The 18,836-nt window shown below is 34.7% G+C and overlaps 1 protein-coding gene across 1 annotated transcript; it reads left to right on the forward strand.

Annotated features, from left to right (window-relative positions):
- The first annotated feature begins 8,626 nt into the window (after positions 1-8,626).
- On the forward strand, positions 8,627-9,978 carry LOC129748958 (endocuticle structural glycoprotein SgAbd-3-like). The gene is made up of 3 exons (XM_055743774.1): positions 8,627-8,850; positions 9,582-9,752; positions 9,856-9,978. The coding sequence occupies exons 1-3, from the start codon at positions 8,714-8,716 to the stop codon at positions 9,920-9,922; spliced, it is 375 nt and encodes a 124-aa protein (XP_055599749.1). The 5' UTR covers positions 8,627-8,713; the 3' UTR covers positions 9,923-9,978.
- Positions 9,979-18,836: the final 8,858 nt, after the last annotated feature.

Raw genomic sequence — 18,836 nt, forward strand, 5'->3', positions numbered from 1 at the left:
TTGCATGCAACAAAATTGCATAATACATCATTGCACAAAACTTATAAATCAATTATTCTTTTATCGAAAATTTTACAATGTAAAATAAAGTTTACAAAAGGTAAAATAACACCCATCTTCCAATATTTGATTTTGGTCTTGTCATCTTTAGGATATTTGATTTTTTTATCGAAATTTATATAAAATGTTTCAAACTTTAATTAATCCCCCCTTCTGGTTTATTGGAAATTTCGAAGGGGGGGGGGGGGGGGTTTGACAAAAGAAGAAATTGATATTTGTTCCAGTCTTATAAATGTTTTGAGCAGCGGCTTTGACTAAACTTGATTTTCCGTTTGTCACATGATTTATTGGCTTCATCGGTGAAAAGTAATGTCCTTTTGAGTAAGAACAAATTAAGAATTTGAAACTTTATAGACGGTAAGAAAGTAAGACGAAATGAAATATAGCGAAAATGACCGAATAGAATTGGTATGTGATCGCTCAGATATGATCCCTTTTTACTTAAGTATTTCAACAAACAATGAATACAAGCAAAATTATAGAGATTTGGGAGAGCATATGACACTGGAGAGAATTTTAAACATTTTCATCTTTGTGTCTCGTTTATCATATAAAAAATCGATACTTTTAAACCAAATGTAAGAGAACTTAAAAAATAATCTTCCATTCAACAGATTTCAATTAGAAAAATTAGCTCTAATAACACTGATTGTCAATATTTCACCTAAATAGAATTCAGTTAAAATCTCCAAGTGATTAGACTAATGTATGATTGAACTTCCAATATTGTAAAGGAATTGCATTTGTGAAAATCTGAAATTCAAAGCTAATTGAATAATTAAGAAATTCTTGATTAATAAAAATTTATAGATTGTGGTTAGTCTAATTGAAAGGGCAAATTATCTTATAAGTGTATATATAAAACAAATTAAGTTTCAACTTATAGAATGAATTAGCATCCTGACTCCCTGGCAAATTCGAAAATAAGAATAACTATAAAAACTAGATAAAATGGATTTTCAAACTACTCATAAAAATTACAGAAGGAACAGCGATGTATTGATTTTCAAAACATGGAAATATGCTTTGTTCTACAAAACACATCCGTAGAGATTGTATAAGCAACTCTAAAATCTTTCCAAGAGTTAATAAGTTAAAAATACACAGAAATGTACAATGATAGTCACTTTGTGCGCTCTACTATTTTTATTTGTACCATTCACTCATTACGCATCATAAGACCGCAAAATTTCTTTTTCCATTCAAAATTGAAAAGTCACATAGTCGAATTATGTTGCATAATCGGATTATGCCATATAGTCCGATTATGTTGCATGGTTGGATTATATCACATGGTCGATTATGTCACATAGGTCGATTAATCCATTAATCCATCGAACTAAAAGTCTAAATGGAAGATAGATTATGTCGTTCATGTTGCATGGTCGGATTATGTCATGGTCCTATTATGTTGCATGATTGAATTGTTTCATATTGTCTATTATGTCGCATGATCCGATTATGTCACATGGTCCGATTATGTCGCATGGTCGGATTATGTTACATGGTTCGATTATGTTGCATGGTCGGATTATGACAAATTGTCCATTATATTGCATGATGGGATTATGTCACATGGTCGATTATGTTGCATGATCAGATTATGTTGCATAGTAAGATTATGTCACATGGTCCGATTAATATTGCATGAACGGATTATGTCACATGGTCCGATTATGTTACATGGTCGGATTATGTCACATGGTCGATTATGTTGCATTATCGGATTATGTCACATTCCGATTATACATATATTTTTTTAAACATATGTTTGTTTATTAAGGCATTTTACTTATAAAGTTTCATTTTGCCGAGTGTTAGTAGACGGGGAGCCGTAATAGTCGCGGCGACTTAACTGTTAGCTTTGAATCTAGTTTGGGAGAAGGAGAGAGGACGTGTAGGGTTCATTATAAAACGATTTTCCATCTGCGTTCGGTGGTGGCATTCTGTAGCTGTGGTCGCTGTAGCTACCCCAGGTAGTGGTCTTCCTGGCCAGCCTTCTGATGGAATTTGTCGAACCCATCGGATGGAAGGTTGCTCTAACAATGAGACAAAGAAAACATTAAAAGGCTACAGATACAGGGGGAAGTTAGAGTGCCTATAAGAAGAGTGACGCCAACTGTCAATATTGGAATAGCGATGAACTGACAGTGTCATTCCAAACGAACAAATGACCTGTCAAATTCGGTCAAATTCAGCATGAAAAGGCTGAATTTGACAGGTCATTTGTTCGTTTGGAATGACACTGACAGTTCATCGCTATTTCAATATTGACAGTTGGCGTCACTCTTCTTATAGGCACTCTAGGGGAAGTTACTAAGGTAGGGGGACTAGACGACCAAGTCAGACATTTTCATAAATTTGTAAATAGGCTACAAATATTCAAGATCAAAGCTTGCCAAGATGTCTCGCATTGGGATACCAGACGGTTTACATCGGGCCCTAAGAGCATCTGTATTCGTGGTCTATTCTTGGTTCTACAAGAATTGAACCACAGAAATTAGATCCGATCCAATGAAAAAACTGGCAACTGCACTCGTGTTCCATTAACTGTCAAACGGTTTAGAACTACGTCAAATTGGATCCAAATCTCATCAGTTTTGGATCAATCCTTATACCAGCTCTAAAAAAAGTTGAGTTGAAACTGGTATAATGGATCACCAGTGCGGTTGCTCGGGTCGGAATTTGGGTCTAAACCGGCTGTTTGGACCACAAATACAGATGCTCTAAGGGTATCCAGTAGTCAAGACCTCGATCGATCAAACCGTTCACACGTCTACACAACATGATCAATGTCATGGTAGCCATCCCCACAAACACAAACATTGCTTGTAACTAGTTGTATACGAAACAAATGCGCGTCAAGCCGGTAGTGATTTGACATGAGCCGAGGAATCACGCGAATGAAGTCGCGACTCAAGTTAAAATGCTTAAACCATGCCTTCGTCGGAACCTTAGGGATAATCGTATGGAGCCAACGTCCCAGTGTGCCATTATCCCAGCTAGACTGCCAAGCGTTAATCGCTAAAGTGCGAGGTATTGAAAAGTATTCATTGTAAGCAATGTTCCGAAAATCAATCATTTTCTATCAGCCATGCTTTACTGCATTCAGAGCCAAAAAATCGAAGCAGTCAATTTTTCCTCTCCAACCAAATCATATAAACAATCATGCATGACAACGACGCTGCTATATTTGATACATTCCCGCAAAACATGATGTGGAAAAGAAGGATGAAGACTATCAGCAACGAACGTCTCGATGGTGACTGCCTTCCTTGATGGTTTTCAACCTTCTAGGATCACAACTGATATGTATCAGTTCTGAGAGATGTGTAAAGGATACAAAATGATTTTTAGTTTTTCGCTTTGCGTAGAAGAACAAAATCATTACTAAGTAACCGCAATGAACTGTCCAGCATGTGCTACGGCTTTTTTGAACATGTGGTCCTGGTATTTCTTCAGATTTTTCCTTCTGAAACATTCATGATCGTCTATCAATAACGAACATTATCAACAATGATGCGAGGATAGACGTTCGGGAATGATTGAGGGAGCGACGTTCAAAATGTATCACCAAGTATGTCGATCACCGTCGATTAGCCACGTAACGAATAGCAACGGTAGTTTCCGATGGGGCATGGTATATTTTCTTGTATCAAGTAAGTGTTGATTTTCGACATATATTCAATGGGTACTTTTACCACGTGCGTATCACAGCACTCGAGGATATCAGTATTCTAGCTAGAAACCAATCCTTATTGCTTTTCATGAGCGATTTTCCGAACATTGATTGTAAGTTATTATCCTCTCAAAGATTTCACCTTGTAACGCGCCCACCTTAGCTAATGAGTCCGCCTTCTGATTGCCTTGTATGAGACAATGAGACGGGATTCAAGCGTGAAAAGCTTTACCCAGTATAACGAGGGCTCAATGATATCCCTTCCAAACTTTTTACTATTTTTTTGGAACAATTACCAATATTTTTAATACAAATGTTTTAAAATTCTGTTACCTGTCCGGGGTGATATGCATCAAAATGCAAAATGAAGAGACACCTTGCACATCTCCTTTTCATATGCCAGATTATAAGTTTTTGCATCACATGCATGCGTAATGGCCCTTATGGCATCACAAATTTACCAAAAACTACAAATTTTCATACGTTTTCATAAGATTTTTCATTGGAAACACATTATGTTGCAAGTTACCCCCTTTTCTAAATATAGTGAAAATTGCAAGTCTACGTCAATTAGATGTCCCATTAATCTTAAAACTATTGATACATAAGAATAATGATTATCTGTAGACATCTGTAGACAAGCCATTGAAGTTGAAAAGTGTTCGGAGCGATTTATGCCGAAGTTGGAAAAGAAGCCAGCTGATCGTCGTGTTCTCAGACGAGAATCTTTTTACAATAGATGCGGTACCCAATTCACGTACGGATTGTTAAATTCCACCTCTGATGGCTAATGACGTTCCAGAGTGTGCATTCTACCAGAGTCATAGTATTTGGAGCGTTGGCTTCAAATGGATTGAAAATGCCTCCTGTTTTCATAGAAGCTGGAGTAAACGTAAATACCGAAGTCTACAAGAACATTTTGAAAACTCAGGTGCTCCCGTGGATTCGGCAAACTTCGGTGAACCCGAGAATATTGTTTTCTAACCAGATGGAGCCCATGCAATGTCTCAAAACGGTCAGAATATGAAGGATTATTGGCCTCCGGGGAGTTCGGATTTCAACCCCCCGATATATTTTTATATGAGCGTATGTTTAAGCGAAGGCCTGAGCATCTTTCCATCCAATTGTCGATGAAGGCTTCCATCTCTGCTTCAATATTAAAGGCTTATATTGCGAAGGAGCCTAGAGAATAAAGCCTAGAGAAAAGGACGAAAGTGTACAAATCGAACTATATCTTCTGGATATGTTTATTTTCATGCCTGAATGAGTAAATAAGTTTTAAAATCATGTTGAAATCATGAAAAACACTGATGACCTTGATAACAGATTTTTGCATTTATGTATGGGTCGTGCTGAATTTAAAAAAAAACTGGAAAAAAAATACTTTAAACATTTTAATTCTATCAAAAAATTCATTCATTCATGTTATTTGTGTTTATAAAGATGCAATTTTCTCGAAAGTTTTGTTTTTTTTTTACAAAAATTACACATTTTATTAATAGCGTGTTTTTTTTGATTCTCAGTTTGCTTCTGATTTCGTCTGAATAAAAAAGCGACTTTCGATTTTCGGGTTATTCCAAACGTAAGTGTGCGTAAGAACAAGAGCAATGTTTACATGCAGCTCTGTCATTTTGTTTTTCCTTCTGGATTTTCTTCACTCGATTCTTTACATCCGAATTGTCTTTTTTCGTGTCCGGATTGCACTGATCAGCAAATAGTACGATTTTGCTTGGCTGAGAGATTCAAAATCGCGGCAACAATAGTTTTTCCGTCCATTACTTCGACTGTTTTGCTTTCATCTACAAACAGCTGTTTGTTGTTTTGACAACATTTGTAACAGTATTGGTGAACTTTTTACAAAACTGACTTTCTTCTAAGGGCGACTCCGTCGTTTTTCGAACGAAACTAGTTTGCCTCTAGAGCAATAAATGAGCACGACGACAGTAGTTAGAACGAACCTAGGTTACAACTGGTTTGCCACTAGGTGAAAAAAAAACACGCTATAACTCAATTCATTTTTTCGATTCATTTAAAAAAAGGGATTCTTTCGGGCTTTATTCAACTAAATCCCGGCTATCCCAAACTTTGTATAAAATATCCGCGAAAATCCGGGTAAAATCAGGCAGCCCGACAAGCTTATGTTTAACGTCTAGTGGTTTTACATTTTTCCTAACACTCGCATAGCACGGAAATTTTTTAAAAAGCATGTCGCATGTGGAATACATAGTTCTATTAAATTTATATAGTAATTATCTAGGTATGAATTCTGGTTCACATTCTGATATAGGTATATGGAATTCATCAATTCGCAAGTTTTTACATTTCAAATAAATGGTTTTGTATTTTGTTTGGTAGGTACTTTGAATTTATTTTTAGGTTTTTCTTTTAAACATTCCCTTTTGGACTTGCTAAAAACACTCCACATAGAACATCGGTAGTGCAAACCCTACGGCAACGGTACAAATTTGAAACTGAAAGTCTCGGCCCGTTCAACGCCCTCTCCTCATGTTGGGCGCAAGGTTTGCGCAACCCAAACAAAAAGATCATTGCTGCTTTGTTGTTCGGGTAAACAACCCAAACATCACGAGAAGCAAGATGATCTAAATCTGGTTTCGGGTGATCTGCCTCTATCCATCTACCAACAACCTACCGGTGATGGTGGGCCTAGCCCCTTGGCAGCAAGCAGCGATCCAAGTTTATTACCGTCGAGGGGCCACGCCAAACAAACTCCGATGAATGCTCGTAAAACCCATTTATCACACGAAGAAACGGCAAATTTGCTGAACGTCTCTAAGCCCCCCGGAGAGGTCATCGGGCCACTTCTTATAGGACTCAAAATCTCATCAACCGAGGTGGAGCTCCACTACTATATACTATACTTTACTAAACAACGAACGGACGACCTCCAAATGGCTCATTTTGGCAAATTGAATAAGCATGCAAATTCTCCACGCCTCGTTCGTTAAAGTATTATTTAGGAGGGTACCGTGCGCCAAACTATTTTTTTCTGATGGGTTCTTTTTTTTCACAGAATTTGTCTCGTTGATGCATCTGCCACCACCGCCACTGACAACGGTAGGTACCGAAATGAGAGAATGAAGATGTCAAAGTCTAAGCTTCATCATGACTTATGAACGGAATTCCCTCTCTGTCGTTCGGTACAGGTGAGAATGGCTCATCCGTCAAGTGGAGAAAGATCTGTGAAGGTCCCCGGTATTGACTGAAGTCGTAGGGTTCCGCTGGAATTATGAATGAATAAAAAATAGTAATAAAAATCCGCATTTTGTGAAAAGGCTTACTTATTTATTTACTTACTTACTTACTAAATAACTTATTTACTTACTCACTTAATAACTTGTAGTTGTTGTAGTTTTTATCATTTTTGTAACATTTTTGTATCATTTTGTATCATTTTTGTATCATTTTTTTATCATTTTTCTTTCATTTTTCTATCATTTTTGTATCATTTTGTATCGTTTGTGTATCATTTCTGTATCATTTTGTATCATTTTTGTATCATTTGTGTATCATTTTTGTATCATTTTTGTATCATTTTTGTATCATTTTATATCATTTTTGTATCATTTTGTATCATTTTTGTATCATTTTTGTATCATTTTTGTATCATTTTTGTATCATTTTTGAATCATTATTGAATCTTTTTTGTATAATTTTTGTATCATTTTTGTCATTTTTCTATCATTTTTGTATCATTTATGTATCATTTTTGTATTATTTTTGTATCCTTCTTGTATCATTTTTGTATCATTTTCGTATCATTTTTGTATCATTTTTGTATCATTTTTGTATCATTTTTGTATCATTTTTGTATCATTTTTGTATCATTTATGTATCATTTTTGTATCATTTTTGAATCATATTTGTATCATTTAGGTATCATTTTTGTATCAATTTTGTATTATTTTTGTATCAATTTTGTATCATTTTTGTATCAATTTTGTATCATTTTTGTATCATTTTTGTATCATTTTTGTATCATTTTTGTATCATTTTTGTATCATTTTTGTCACATTTTTGTATCATTTTTGTCATTTTTGTCATTTTTGTCATTTTTGTCATTTTTGTCATTTTTGTCATTTTTGTCATTTTTGTCATTTTTGTCATTTTTGTCATTTTTGTCATTTTTGTCATTTTTGTCATTTTTGTCATTTTTGTCATTTTTGTCATTTTTGTCATTTTTGTCATTTTTGTCATTTTTGTCATTTTTGTCATTTTTGTCATTTTTGTCATTTTTGTCATTTTTGTCATTTTTGTCATTTTTGTCATTTTTGTCATTTTTGTCATTTTTGTCATTTTTGTCATTTTTGTCATTTTTGTCATTTTTGTCATTTTTGTCATTTTTGTCATTTTTGTCATTTTTGTCATTTTTGTCATTTTTGTCAAGTCGGAAGTCTTATCGTAAATTAGATTTATATTATTTTGTAGGAGCACCCTAACCAAGTGAAGAATATTCATTGATCGTTTGTGCACTCTGAATGACAAATCTAACACCATCTAAGACAGTCAAATCTATCGAATATCGATAACTTTGTCAGATGCCGTGTTATCTTGAATTCAGTAAAACCAAATAAATTCTTCTGGTGCTCGGCACTTGCACAAAGCAAAACGTTCGTCGAACTGCCCATTCGTTTTCGATATCTGCGAGTGTCGTATGACGAAAAGTGAGTAAATAATCTTCACACTTCTAAGATTACGAACCGTGAGGACGACCCGTCGAAGATCGGTTAATGACAAATTTTTTGTCGCATATTTCACACAAATAGCTCACATAAATCACACGTAAAAACCACACACGCATTTTGGGACGACTATTTTCCATATAAAAAGCTGATTCGATGCGCTTTGCAGTCACAGTGCCATTGTTGTTATCACTCAGGACAAAGCACATTCGTTTCCAATAATTTCTTTTTGGTTTAACCAATTTTACATTAGTACGAAAATTTAATTTCAATCATGAAGGTGTTCGTCGCTGTTCTGGTCCTGTCCGTTGCTCTAGTGCACGCAGCTCCTCAAGGTCGAACTGCGGATTTTGACGCCACAATTGTATCTCAAACTTCCGACATCCAGCCGGATGGCAGCTTCCAGTATGCGTAAGTATCCCGAGGTTCTTAGAGTGATAAACAGTGCCTTGTTATTTAGTTCTTAAGCCTAGTCCACACTAGGCATCATGAACTGCGATTTTTGTTATGAGACGAACTTTGTTGTCTGTTGTTGTTGTTGGAAACCGGAGACGGTCTCAGTGTCTTCCGAAGAAAATGGGAGACGCTGAGACCGTCTCGAGACGAGCCGTCACCTAGTGTGGACTAGGCTTAACACTTCAAGGGAGATGACGATGATTGTTAGAATACATCATCTTAGACCATGCCCACCAACGGTTGCTAAACCTCGAATCGAGTACATTCAGCAACATATCTATCAACCCATCATCGCACCAACAGTCGCTAACTTCATTCGAGAAATAGCATTCGAGCAGTAGGTTGTTACAGGATGCGTTTATGTAGCAACCCGGTAGTAACGCAGCCGGTAGTTGCTATCAGAAAATAAACAAACACAAATACCTACCTGGATCGCAACAATGGGTGCGAAAATAAGTGAGTTGTTAAAAAGGCAACCAATCAAAACATTAAAATACCGACCGAAATAGCAACTTGCGGTGGGCTTGGTCTTAATGATTAGAAAGAAAATTTCAAACTTTCCTCCCAAGATAGATTTTTACATTGTTTATTTACCTAACCTTACTTTTGAATTTAAATATCTTAACGAATCAAAATGAGTATCTAATCAAATCCAAATGACAACCTCCCACCCATTTCCGTTACAGTTTTGAAACCGGAAACGGCATCAAGGTAGAAGACCAGGGCACCATCAAGGAAGTTCGAGTTCCCAAGACGGATGAAACTGGACGCACCATTGGCGAAGATGTCGTCCCCGTGGCCGTTCAAACCGGATCGTTCCAGTACACCGCCCCTGATGGACAAATCTATACCCTGAGGTATTGATTAGAGCTTCAGAATATCATCTTCCCTGCTAAGACTCTATCCGGTTCGATTGTGTTGTTGTTAACATTTCGCTTTCACTTTCGCACCTCCATCCAGGTACATTGCCGATGAAAATGGATTCCAACCGCAGGCAGATCACCTTCCAGCAGCTCCCACTGCCTAGGGCTGGTGCCATGTTTCGTAAGATGAAACCGCAACGTATGAGTACAATTCAACCACATTTGTATTGTGGTAACGATGTTTGTAAATATATTTTCCTATTTTTAACATTTCAATTAGTCACGGTTACTGCGTGTATCACATTCCCTGACTTAGTGATACGCATCAATAAACGCAAGAAGTTTCTGGACTTCATTAGTTCGAGTGTATTTTTTAAAGCACTGGAAAAATGTAAAAGAATTGCACAAATTCTATGGAAACCTCAAGTTAGTTAAAATACCGAAAGTCAAATAATCTTACTTATTTTTGAATTCTAAAACATAAACTATCTGCTTATGAAATACATGGAAACGGATTTGAATTAAACATTGCTCTTAGATGATGAAACGATATGAGCGCTAAAAATAATCTATTGCAACATGAAGTTTACCTAAAATCTTCATTGAATTTTTGAACTTTAATATTGGCACCGTAAACCGGGGAAACATTGTTCACCGGGGTTACTTTGATCAACATGAAATTTCTCCACATAATTAACTTGGTCTAAAGTTAAAATGTCTCAAAACTTTTTTCTACGTTTAAAAACCTATGAGTTGAGTTTCAAATTGAGAAAAACTTGGTTTAATTTTTTAAAATTTAAAATGTAAGTAAAAATTTAATTTCTCAATCTTGCAATATCTATTTTTTCCCTTCCTGGTGAAATCAAAGCGTTTAGAAGCAAACAGGTTGATTCATTAGACAGTTCAACTTTTTTCCTTAGTAAATGTAAAGTTTTGGTGTAGTTTGAGGTTAATTTTTTATCACTAATCACTAATCACTAATCGTACTTCCACAGCCAGAACTTATGTCTGAGTCCCAAAGAATAATTAAAGTGTCTTATTATTCTTCTTGTCTTTGTTCATGTCTTTAATTATTTTAACATAAAAACAATAAAATGATCAAAAACACAAAATGGTTGGGCCTACCATGGAGCAGAGAACGCAGAGACATCCGGAACACAGGAACAGGAAGAAACGTGGACCAAACGTGGAGTACCATACGTTTCAAATGGGAAATATCGTTGGAAGCATGCTAAGAAAAATGCTCCTTGATGAAGTAACCATGCGTAATGTGAAGAAACTCCGCCAATCCATTCTAGCCTAAGACCATTATAGAAGGGCTGGAAATGATTTATTTTGTACACAGAAACCCTAAATCTTAGATTAGAAGCGTTTTGAAGAATTTAATGTTATAAATAAAAGGATTCCTCAGTTTAAATTTTTATTCTCATTGTTAAACTGTTGAGGATTCCAGTGAACTATCATTTCTGGTCATCGACCAAGGATAAAGCGCCTTTACTCGCTCTTGAAAATAAAAAAGAGAAACGGAAAATATCAGTAGACCATGAAACTTATCAAGGTCTGTTTAGAGCTCGAAAGGTTTTTTTTTTCAAAAAATTTATTCCCCCCTCACATTTATTCTGCATGAATAATGTGCAAAAAATGGAAAAAAAAATCCTGGCAATTTACTTGATGAATAATGTTTTGAATTTTTTAATAGATTTCAATGACATGGGGATGACACATCTTACCTATAGGCCGATATCAGAATTTGAGCCTTTACCCTACCGCAAATGATGGATTTTGAATCTCATAAACCGAGCAACCTGAACTCCAGACCATTATCATAATATCATGAATTCATGATAAATTTCGCCCAACTCCTTGAACGTGGACCTAAGGCTTTGCAATCACTTTCACACTTATTCTGGCGTTTGTGTTTTTCTACCGATTGCATTCAGAAACACATCAGAGCAAGCAACGTCTCAATGATCGACGAAATTTTACCCCTTTCATTTTGCCTTTCTCTTCCATTCTTTCATTTTTTCTGCTCATTACTCATCACACAAGAACCAATCAATTGGATATAATTAATTGGAATAGTGAATAGATTCTTAAATCAGAACCGAATACACACTTTTAGGCACCATTTAGCACAAAAATTATTTCCCTGCCGGGGAATCGAATCTCAGCTATTCCACTCTTCCCAATATGCTCTTCCGTTTATACGTGGTTGATACAAACTTAACACAATTTTTGCGATGCTTGCGGGAGTGAAAATATTTTACTTGGAAAAATTATTCGTAGTGGTCAATTTTACAAAAAAATTATTTACTATCACTATTAACATTATAAGTTTTAAAGGCAGCACAAAGTTGAGTCTACAAGAATTCTCCGCTGGAGAAAAACAACAGCAGAAATAGGATACAAACTGTGCAAAACATGCCATTCGCACTTGTGAACACTATTGGTCACTTATTTTCCCCCTCCAAAGCTGGGTTTTGAGACCACCTAATCTCCGAACAAACCGGATTTCACTACGATAAAAAAATTCTGGTAATAAATTTTGATTTTTTCCCGAAAATTTAAACGCAAAAAATCTGAAGTTTGAGGTTAATTTTTTATATTTAAAAATAGGGACATTTTTCAAGAGTAAGCCAGGGACAAAAGGCTAGAAACCCTATCAAATGGTAAAGTTTGAAGGAAAAAATAAAAGGAGAATAGTGCGAGGGCCTAGGGAATTAAATGAAGACAAAATTTCATTTGTTTAGCACCTTAATTTATGCAGATTCATTAATCCATCTTTTATCAAATTTTTAAAAAAAATTTAAAAATACATCAGTTTTAAGTAAAATCAAACTTTGAAAATTGAAGGGCTGACAAATGTCAAAAAATTATATGAACATTAGAGTGCCCCAAATGACCCGACTTTTGAAAAAGTTATACGCTGCAGGCTAAAATTGATCCTTGGCCTAGTACAAGATCTCATGCCAAATTTGGGCCAGATCGGATCACGGGAAGGGGTCGCTCAACGAGCCTGAAGTTTGTATGGGATTTTGAGACATTTTGTTCGAGAGAAACATGAAAAACCAGTTTTTCATCAATAACTTTGGTTCCCATCGGCCGATTTCTTTCAAAATCGGGTTTTCTTAAAGCCTAAATTATGAAAAATATTTCATCAGAAGACTGCATTTCGATAAAAGTTAAGATAAAAAAGTTATTAGGCTTCAAAAATGGGCTAACTTTTTTAACGGTGGTATTCAGCACTGTTAATGAGGAGTCAATATTTTCGACCGCCTCGACTCATTAACAGTGATGAATACCATCCTTAAAAAAGTTAACCCATTTTTTAAGCCTAATAACTTTCTTATCTTATCTCTAATTGAAATGCAGTCTTCGGATGAAATATTTTTCATAATTTAGGCTTTAAGAAAACCCGTTTTTGAAAGAAATCGGCCGACGGGAACCAAAGTTATTGATGAAAAACTGGTTTTTCATGTTTCTCCCGAACAAAATGCCTCAAAATCCCATACAAATTTCAGGCTCGTTGAGCGACCCCTAAACGTGATCCGATCTGGCCCAAATTTGGCATGAGATCTTGTACTAGGCCTAGGATCAATTTTAACCTGCAGCGCATAACATTTCACAGGTTTTGAAATTCCCATACATATTTGGGGCAGTCTAATGAACATTGTATTTATAATCCTCTATTGAAACGTTCTAGTTTCAGAGAAACAATGCTTTAAAAATAAAGTCCAACATTTTTTAGAAAACATTTATTTTAAAAGGGTAATATGTACTATTCCTGACATCGCTTGAGAACGTTTTAGAGCTTTTGATATTGAAGATAATATTCTCTTATCTGATTTCACCTGGCCCTGCTCTGGTTCATATAGAAAATAATTAAATATGAGTTGTAAGACTTTTCGAAATTTTGGAAGCTTTTTACTCATCTTTTCAACAAAGTTGGTCCTAGTTTGGCCATATAAGGTTTGAAAGATTTGTGAGTCTTTTTAAAATTTCGAATGGAATAGTTTACTTAGTTTATCGTTTTCATATAAGTCAACTAATAGTTCTGAGGTTTTTTTATTTAGAGTTAAAATAATTTCCCTTGAATGCTTATTTGTCCTGTACTTGTCCTGAAAACATTTTAAACCACAATTAGTTAGGAAGCTTGAAAAAATGTTTCCTTATACTTCTTTATCTTCAAATGATAACATTGAACTTTTTTATCTTTTCCTTCTGTTATCAAATAAAAATTTAGTATCTTGAACATATGCGAACGACTTCTTTTGACGATGATCCCATTATGGCATTTGAAAGTTCATATTATAAGCATTTTTAAGATAATTCAACTAAGCAAGACTAATAAATCAATAAACTTAGAGTAAAATCAAAAAGATATTTTAAATACATTTGTAGCCTGTGTTCAATTTTGGATTCACATCTTCCTAGATGTTCTAGTTTCTAGATACTTTGCAACAAAAGAAAAACTTGAACCATGTCAGGCATTACCAGAGGTACCAAGTGTATTGATTTTTCAGGATTTTTCCTAATTTTCGAGAGACCATCCTGATTTTTCAAAAACGCTTGAATTGTCCTGATTTTGAAAAATGGTCTAAAAAATGTCCTGATTTGTTCTAAATTTCTAAAAAATATCTAAATTATTACTAGTCGGGATTCGACCAGATCGAACTGAACGCCAAATTGAAAAAAATTGAGTTATCTATTGCAGCTGATGCAAAATATGTTAAACTACCTGCTCTATTAGAATCAGGCCATTTCTCCAACTTTTTAAGGTTCTTCTGAAAAAAAAATCAATGTTCCAGACAGTGGAATTGGCAAAAGTGTGCTGCGCCAAAGTGAACTGAGAGCCCCCTTAAAGGGAAAAATAAAAGCACGTTTTGCTTAAGAAAATTTGTTTTGTACGGAAATCTGCAGTTTGTTCATTTTTCCGATTCGAAACTGTTCTTCGCCTGTGTAAGAACTGTAAACTTATAATTTCAATAATGAATTACGCTCTAGTGGCCAAAAACTTCAAGTTGCGGATCGTCAGCATTTGTATAAATTTTCGTTCAGCCAGACCGAACTGAGTCCTTTGCATTTGGTTTTCCATGTTTTCTAATGGATTGTTATGATATTCTCTTACATTGATAACAAGATTTCAATTTCCTAAAATATGATTTTTGTGCTAGCCTTGGGTGGAGTAAGTTACTCTACTTAAGTGCTAGTGCAGAGCTGCAAATTATCAGTGTCAGAAAGCCAATATCAGTCGACTTTGATACTGCTTAGCATGTCTATGTCATGCGATACTGATTTTTGATCAACTTTTAACGTAAAATCCATTCCAACTCAGCCAGAAAATGAAATAGAAATCGATCGTATGTGTGAGTCGAGTGGAGTGCAAAAATGTCATTCAATATTGACATTGCTGCTTGACTGACATTGAAGCTTGGTTATTCAACTGGTAGACGGCTTTGATATTCTTTCGATAACATTGACTACTAGACGTGTTGGTCAGATGAAACGATATTGACTGAAATTTATCAGCCTTGTGCTAGTGTGTTAACGGGTTTGATGATATTGAGAAGATAAAAATCGGAAAATAATAGCAAGTTCACTGGTGTTGGGAAAAAGTGGTAGAAATTTTGACATTTTGGAAATTTTACCATAAAAAAATGTTTTCAAGATGTTTGGGCGTTGTATTTTTTTACTACACTGTTTCTATTTCAGCCGTATGTGATACACTCAGAGGAAATCTTATTTTAAATTTCATAAGATACATCTTATGAACCACTTTTTTGTGTCCAAACAAATTTTTCATAAGAGTCTTATGAAATTCTTTCAATTTTCATACGATGTTCTTATAAAAAATAGAAGAAACGGCATTGTGAAAAAATGATGAACACATTCATTCATAGCATCAGTTTTTTTTTTCATCATCTGACAGTACGAAGCAATCGCCAGTTCATAGTTATTATAGTTTTCTTTCAATGTTAAATGTTATTGTTATCTCCGGAATGGTAAGTTCGATTTGATGTTTTTGGTGTGAACGTTGAATATATTAGTAAACTAAAATACATTATTTCTTTACTTTTCAGCAAGCCGATCGGCAAAAAACGAAAGGTCGAAGATTAAGATGCGGCAAAAAAAAACTTTGATGGAGCCGTCTGTTGATGCGCTGCTGATGGTGACCATGAAGGATTTAATTTTAAACAAATTTGGCAAACAATAAAGTGAATGTTTTCAGCAAGAAATATCGAGAATTTTTCTTATTAGAAAGTGATTTACTGTTTCCATAAGAATCTCTTATGAAAAGCAACAACCTCTCATTGAAGTAGGCGTTCATCTTCAGAATTCATTCGCGTCATAAGACAATCTTATGAATTTCATTAATTTTTCTTATGGCGCCACTTCATAAGAGAATCTTATGGCATACATAATAGTATTTTTCTGAGTGTAGAAATATCGTTATTTTTGCATCAAAGCATGCGAAACTACAACTCTTGTTGTTAAAAACTTGAATGACACAGATCTTGAAAATGTTTTTGCATGTCAAAATTTTCAAAATGTGCGAAAAGTGACAAAATTTCTACCACTTTTTTCCAAAACCAGTGAACTTGCTATAACTGAATTGTAAGTGAAGCAATATAATGAAAACTATAAAAAAAAATGAAAATGTGTCGAGCACATGGTTTTGTTTGGTCCCTACCTATACAGTTCGCAACTTGTTGCCTACTGTGTTTCTTTGATTGTAAATTGGACAAATAATGTGATTTTGGGAGTTCCAACAGCAAAGGTTTTATCAGAAGTGGATTCAAATTAGTTCAAACAAGAGTACGGCAAGTGGTTATACTGGTCCCATGGTTGTCGATAACAGCGCAAATTGTTAAGCATCGTAGCAACAACAAAAAAACATTGGTGAGCGCTTTCCATTTTTATGTGTATTTGTGTACATTTCATTATTTTTATTTTGATCAATCCTAGCTGCCAAATAGGATTTTCTATAAACATAAATAACCCTCTCCTTTCCTGTCTGAAACAGCTTCTATATATGTAGGGCCGTATGAGATCTCTGCACCTGAAAAGTTTATTTGTTGTTCCGACCATCCCTTTATGATAACATTGACTAGTCACGGTGTGTATCTTGGTACCATACTAATTTGCAATTTCAACACTTGAACCCAGGTACTCATTTTGGCATCTCGTGTTGGGCTTGATTATTAGTTGTACATCGTGTATCAGCCAATACAAGATGTGTGTAGTCACCCAATGCTATGCTATTCTTTTTTAGTGGTATCCTGGAAAATCTTAATTTTTTCCATCGAGGTGTCCTGATTTTTTTGAAGCTTGCTAAACATTTTGTCTTTTTCTTTAAAAATAACTAAGATATCAATTAACCCTCATCCGCATTAGATTTCGTTAGCCTTTTTCTTTTTTTTGTAAATTCTTTATTTGAAACGGCTCACACCTTTAGGCTTTAAGGAGCCAAACTCGTTTTGTTTGATAACAGTTGTGTGCTTATATCTAGTTCACTTTTAAAGAAAAAAGAAAATAGATAGGGAAATATGAAAATATAAAGAATTATAGACGAAAATCGATAGCTTTTAGAAAAAGGTAGATTTCGCTACCCTTATCAGACTTAGGAGTGTCAATTTGACACTCCAAGCTAGAATCGTTATTACTCTTTTCATATCTATCCGATTACAACGAAACTTAAATCACTATAAACCTTGTAATGTCAGTAAAATATGTTTGGAACATTATATACAGCTAAAACCACTAGTTTTCTCGTTATTCAGCAGGAAAGAAAAAAAATCGAAAAAACATGCCTCAAAAAAATTATTGCAGCTGATGCATTACATACTCAAAAAAAAATCTATCTTATGCATATGAAAGCTTAAGTTATGGTCTACATAATGAAGTCAAGTAATATTTTTTAAAATTTTTTAATGAAAGGGTTACAAAAAGTTCATAAAAGTGGCCTGAAAAAACTACTTTTCATTCGATTGCTTGTAAAGACTGTTTGAGGGGTGATAAAGTTTTTAAAAAAATATGACTAAAAATTTATTCTAATTCTAACATTTTGTTGTCTTTTGATTTTTGATACAAAAAAAAATGTGTTTACTACAATTTTTCAAAATTGACTACGTTACGCGATTTTTTAACAAATTGAAATTTTATTTCAATTTTTAGTTCAGCGTTAGGTTGCACCCGAATTTTCAGTGCTTTCTCGCCGTTTGAAGCAATTATAACTATATCCGTTGTGAAGGGAATTTAATTTACATTCTAATGAGGTGCAAAAATTTATGCTGTGAGATTTCACAAAAATATGAAAATTATAAACGTAAAATAATTCCTGAATGTCTAGAACCACAAGCGAAACGCGACCAGCAAAACGTGTTTGTTTGCTTTCCGAGTCCTATGGTGGAAGGTGACTTAAGCAGAGAGTGAGAGAAATAATCATGCGTGTCGAGACTAGCAAATGCGAACTACAATCAATAGAATATTTACAACCAAAAAACGCACGACACGCATCATTATTTCGTGCATTTTGCTCTGCTCTCTGCCTCAATCACCTCCCACCGTAGGACTAGGAGAGCAAACAAACACGTTCTGCTGGACGCGTTCTGCCTGTGGTTCCAGACATTCAGGAATGATTTTACGTTTATAATTTTCATATTTTTGTGAAATCTCACAGCGTAAATTGTTGTATCTTATTAGAATGTAGATTAAATTTCCTTTCCAATGGATATATTTTTGATTGTTTCAAACAAAGTAAATGCACTGGCAATCCGGGTACAAAGGATGAAATTTCAATTTGTAAAAAAAATCGCGCAAAGTAGTCAACTTTGAAAAATTCCAATAAATTCAATTTTTGTTGCATCAAAAATCTACAGACAGCAAAATGTTAGAACTAGAATAAATTTTGTAGTATATTTTTTAAAAACTCTACCATCGCTCGAACAGTTATTAGTAGCAATCGAATGAAAAGTAGGTTTTTCAGACCAATTTCTTTTTTACTTTTTGTGACTTTTTGTGAATTTTAAAAAATGTTTCTTGACTTCAAAATGTAAACAATAACTTCAGCTTTCATAT

This window comes from Uranotaenia lowii, chromosome 2, assembly GCF_029784155.1.
Source record: "Uranotaenia lowii strain MFRU-FL chromosome 2, ASM2978415v1, whole genome shotgun sequence".
NCBI lineage: Eukaryota > Metazoa > Arthropoda > Insecta > Diptera > Culicidae > Uranotaenia > Uranotaenia lowii.

Excerpts from the sequence above, each read along its gene's own strand:
- LOC129748958 (XM_055743774.1), top strand. The coding sequence starts at position 8,714 with ATGAAGGTGTTCGTCGCTGTTCTGGTCCTGTCCGTTGCTCTAGTGCAC. Across the intron at positions 8,851-9,581 it reads GATGGCAGCTTCCAGTATGC|TTTTGAAACCGGAAACGGCA; the intron begins GTAAGTATCCCG and ends TTTCCGTTACAG. Across the intron at positions 9,753-9,855 it reads GGACAAATCTATACCCTGAG|GTACATTGCCGATGAAAATG; the intron begins GTATTGATTAGA and ends ACCTCCATCCAG.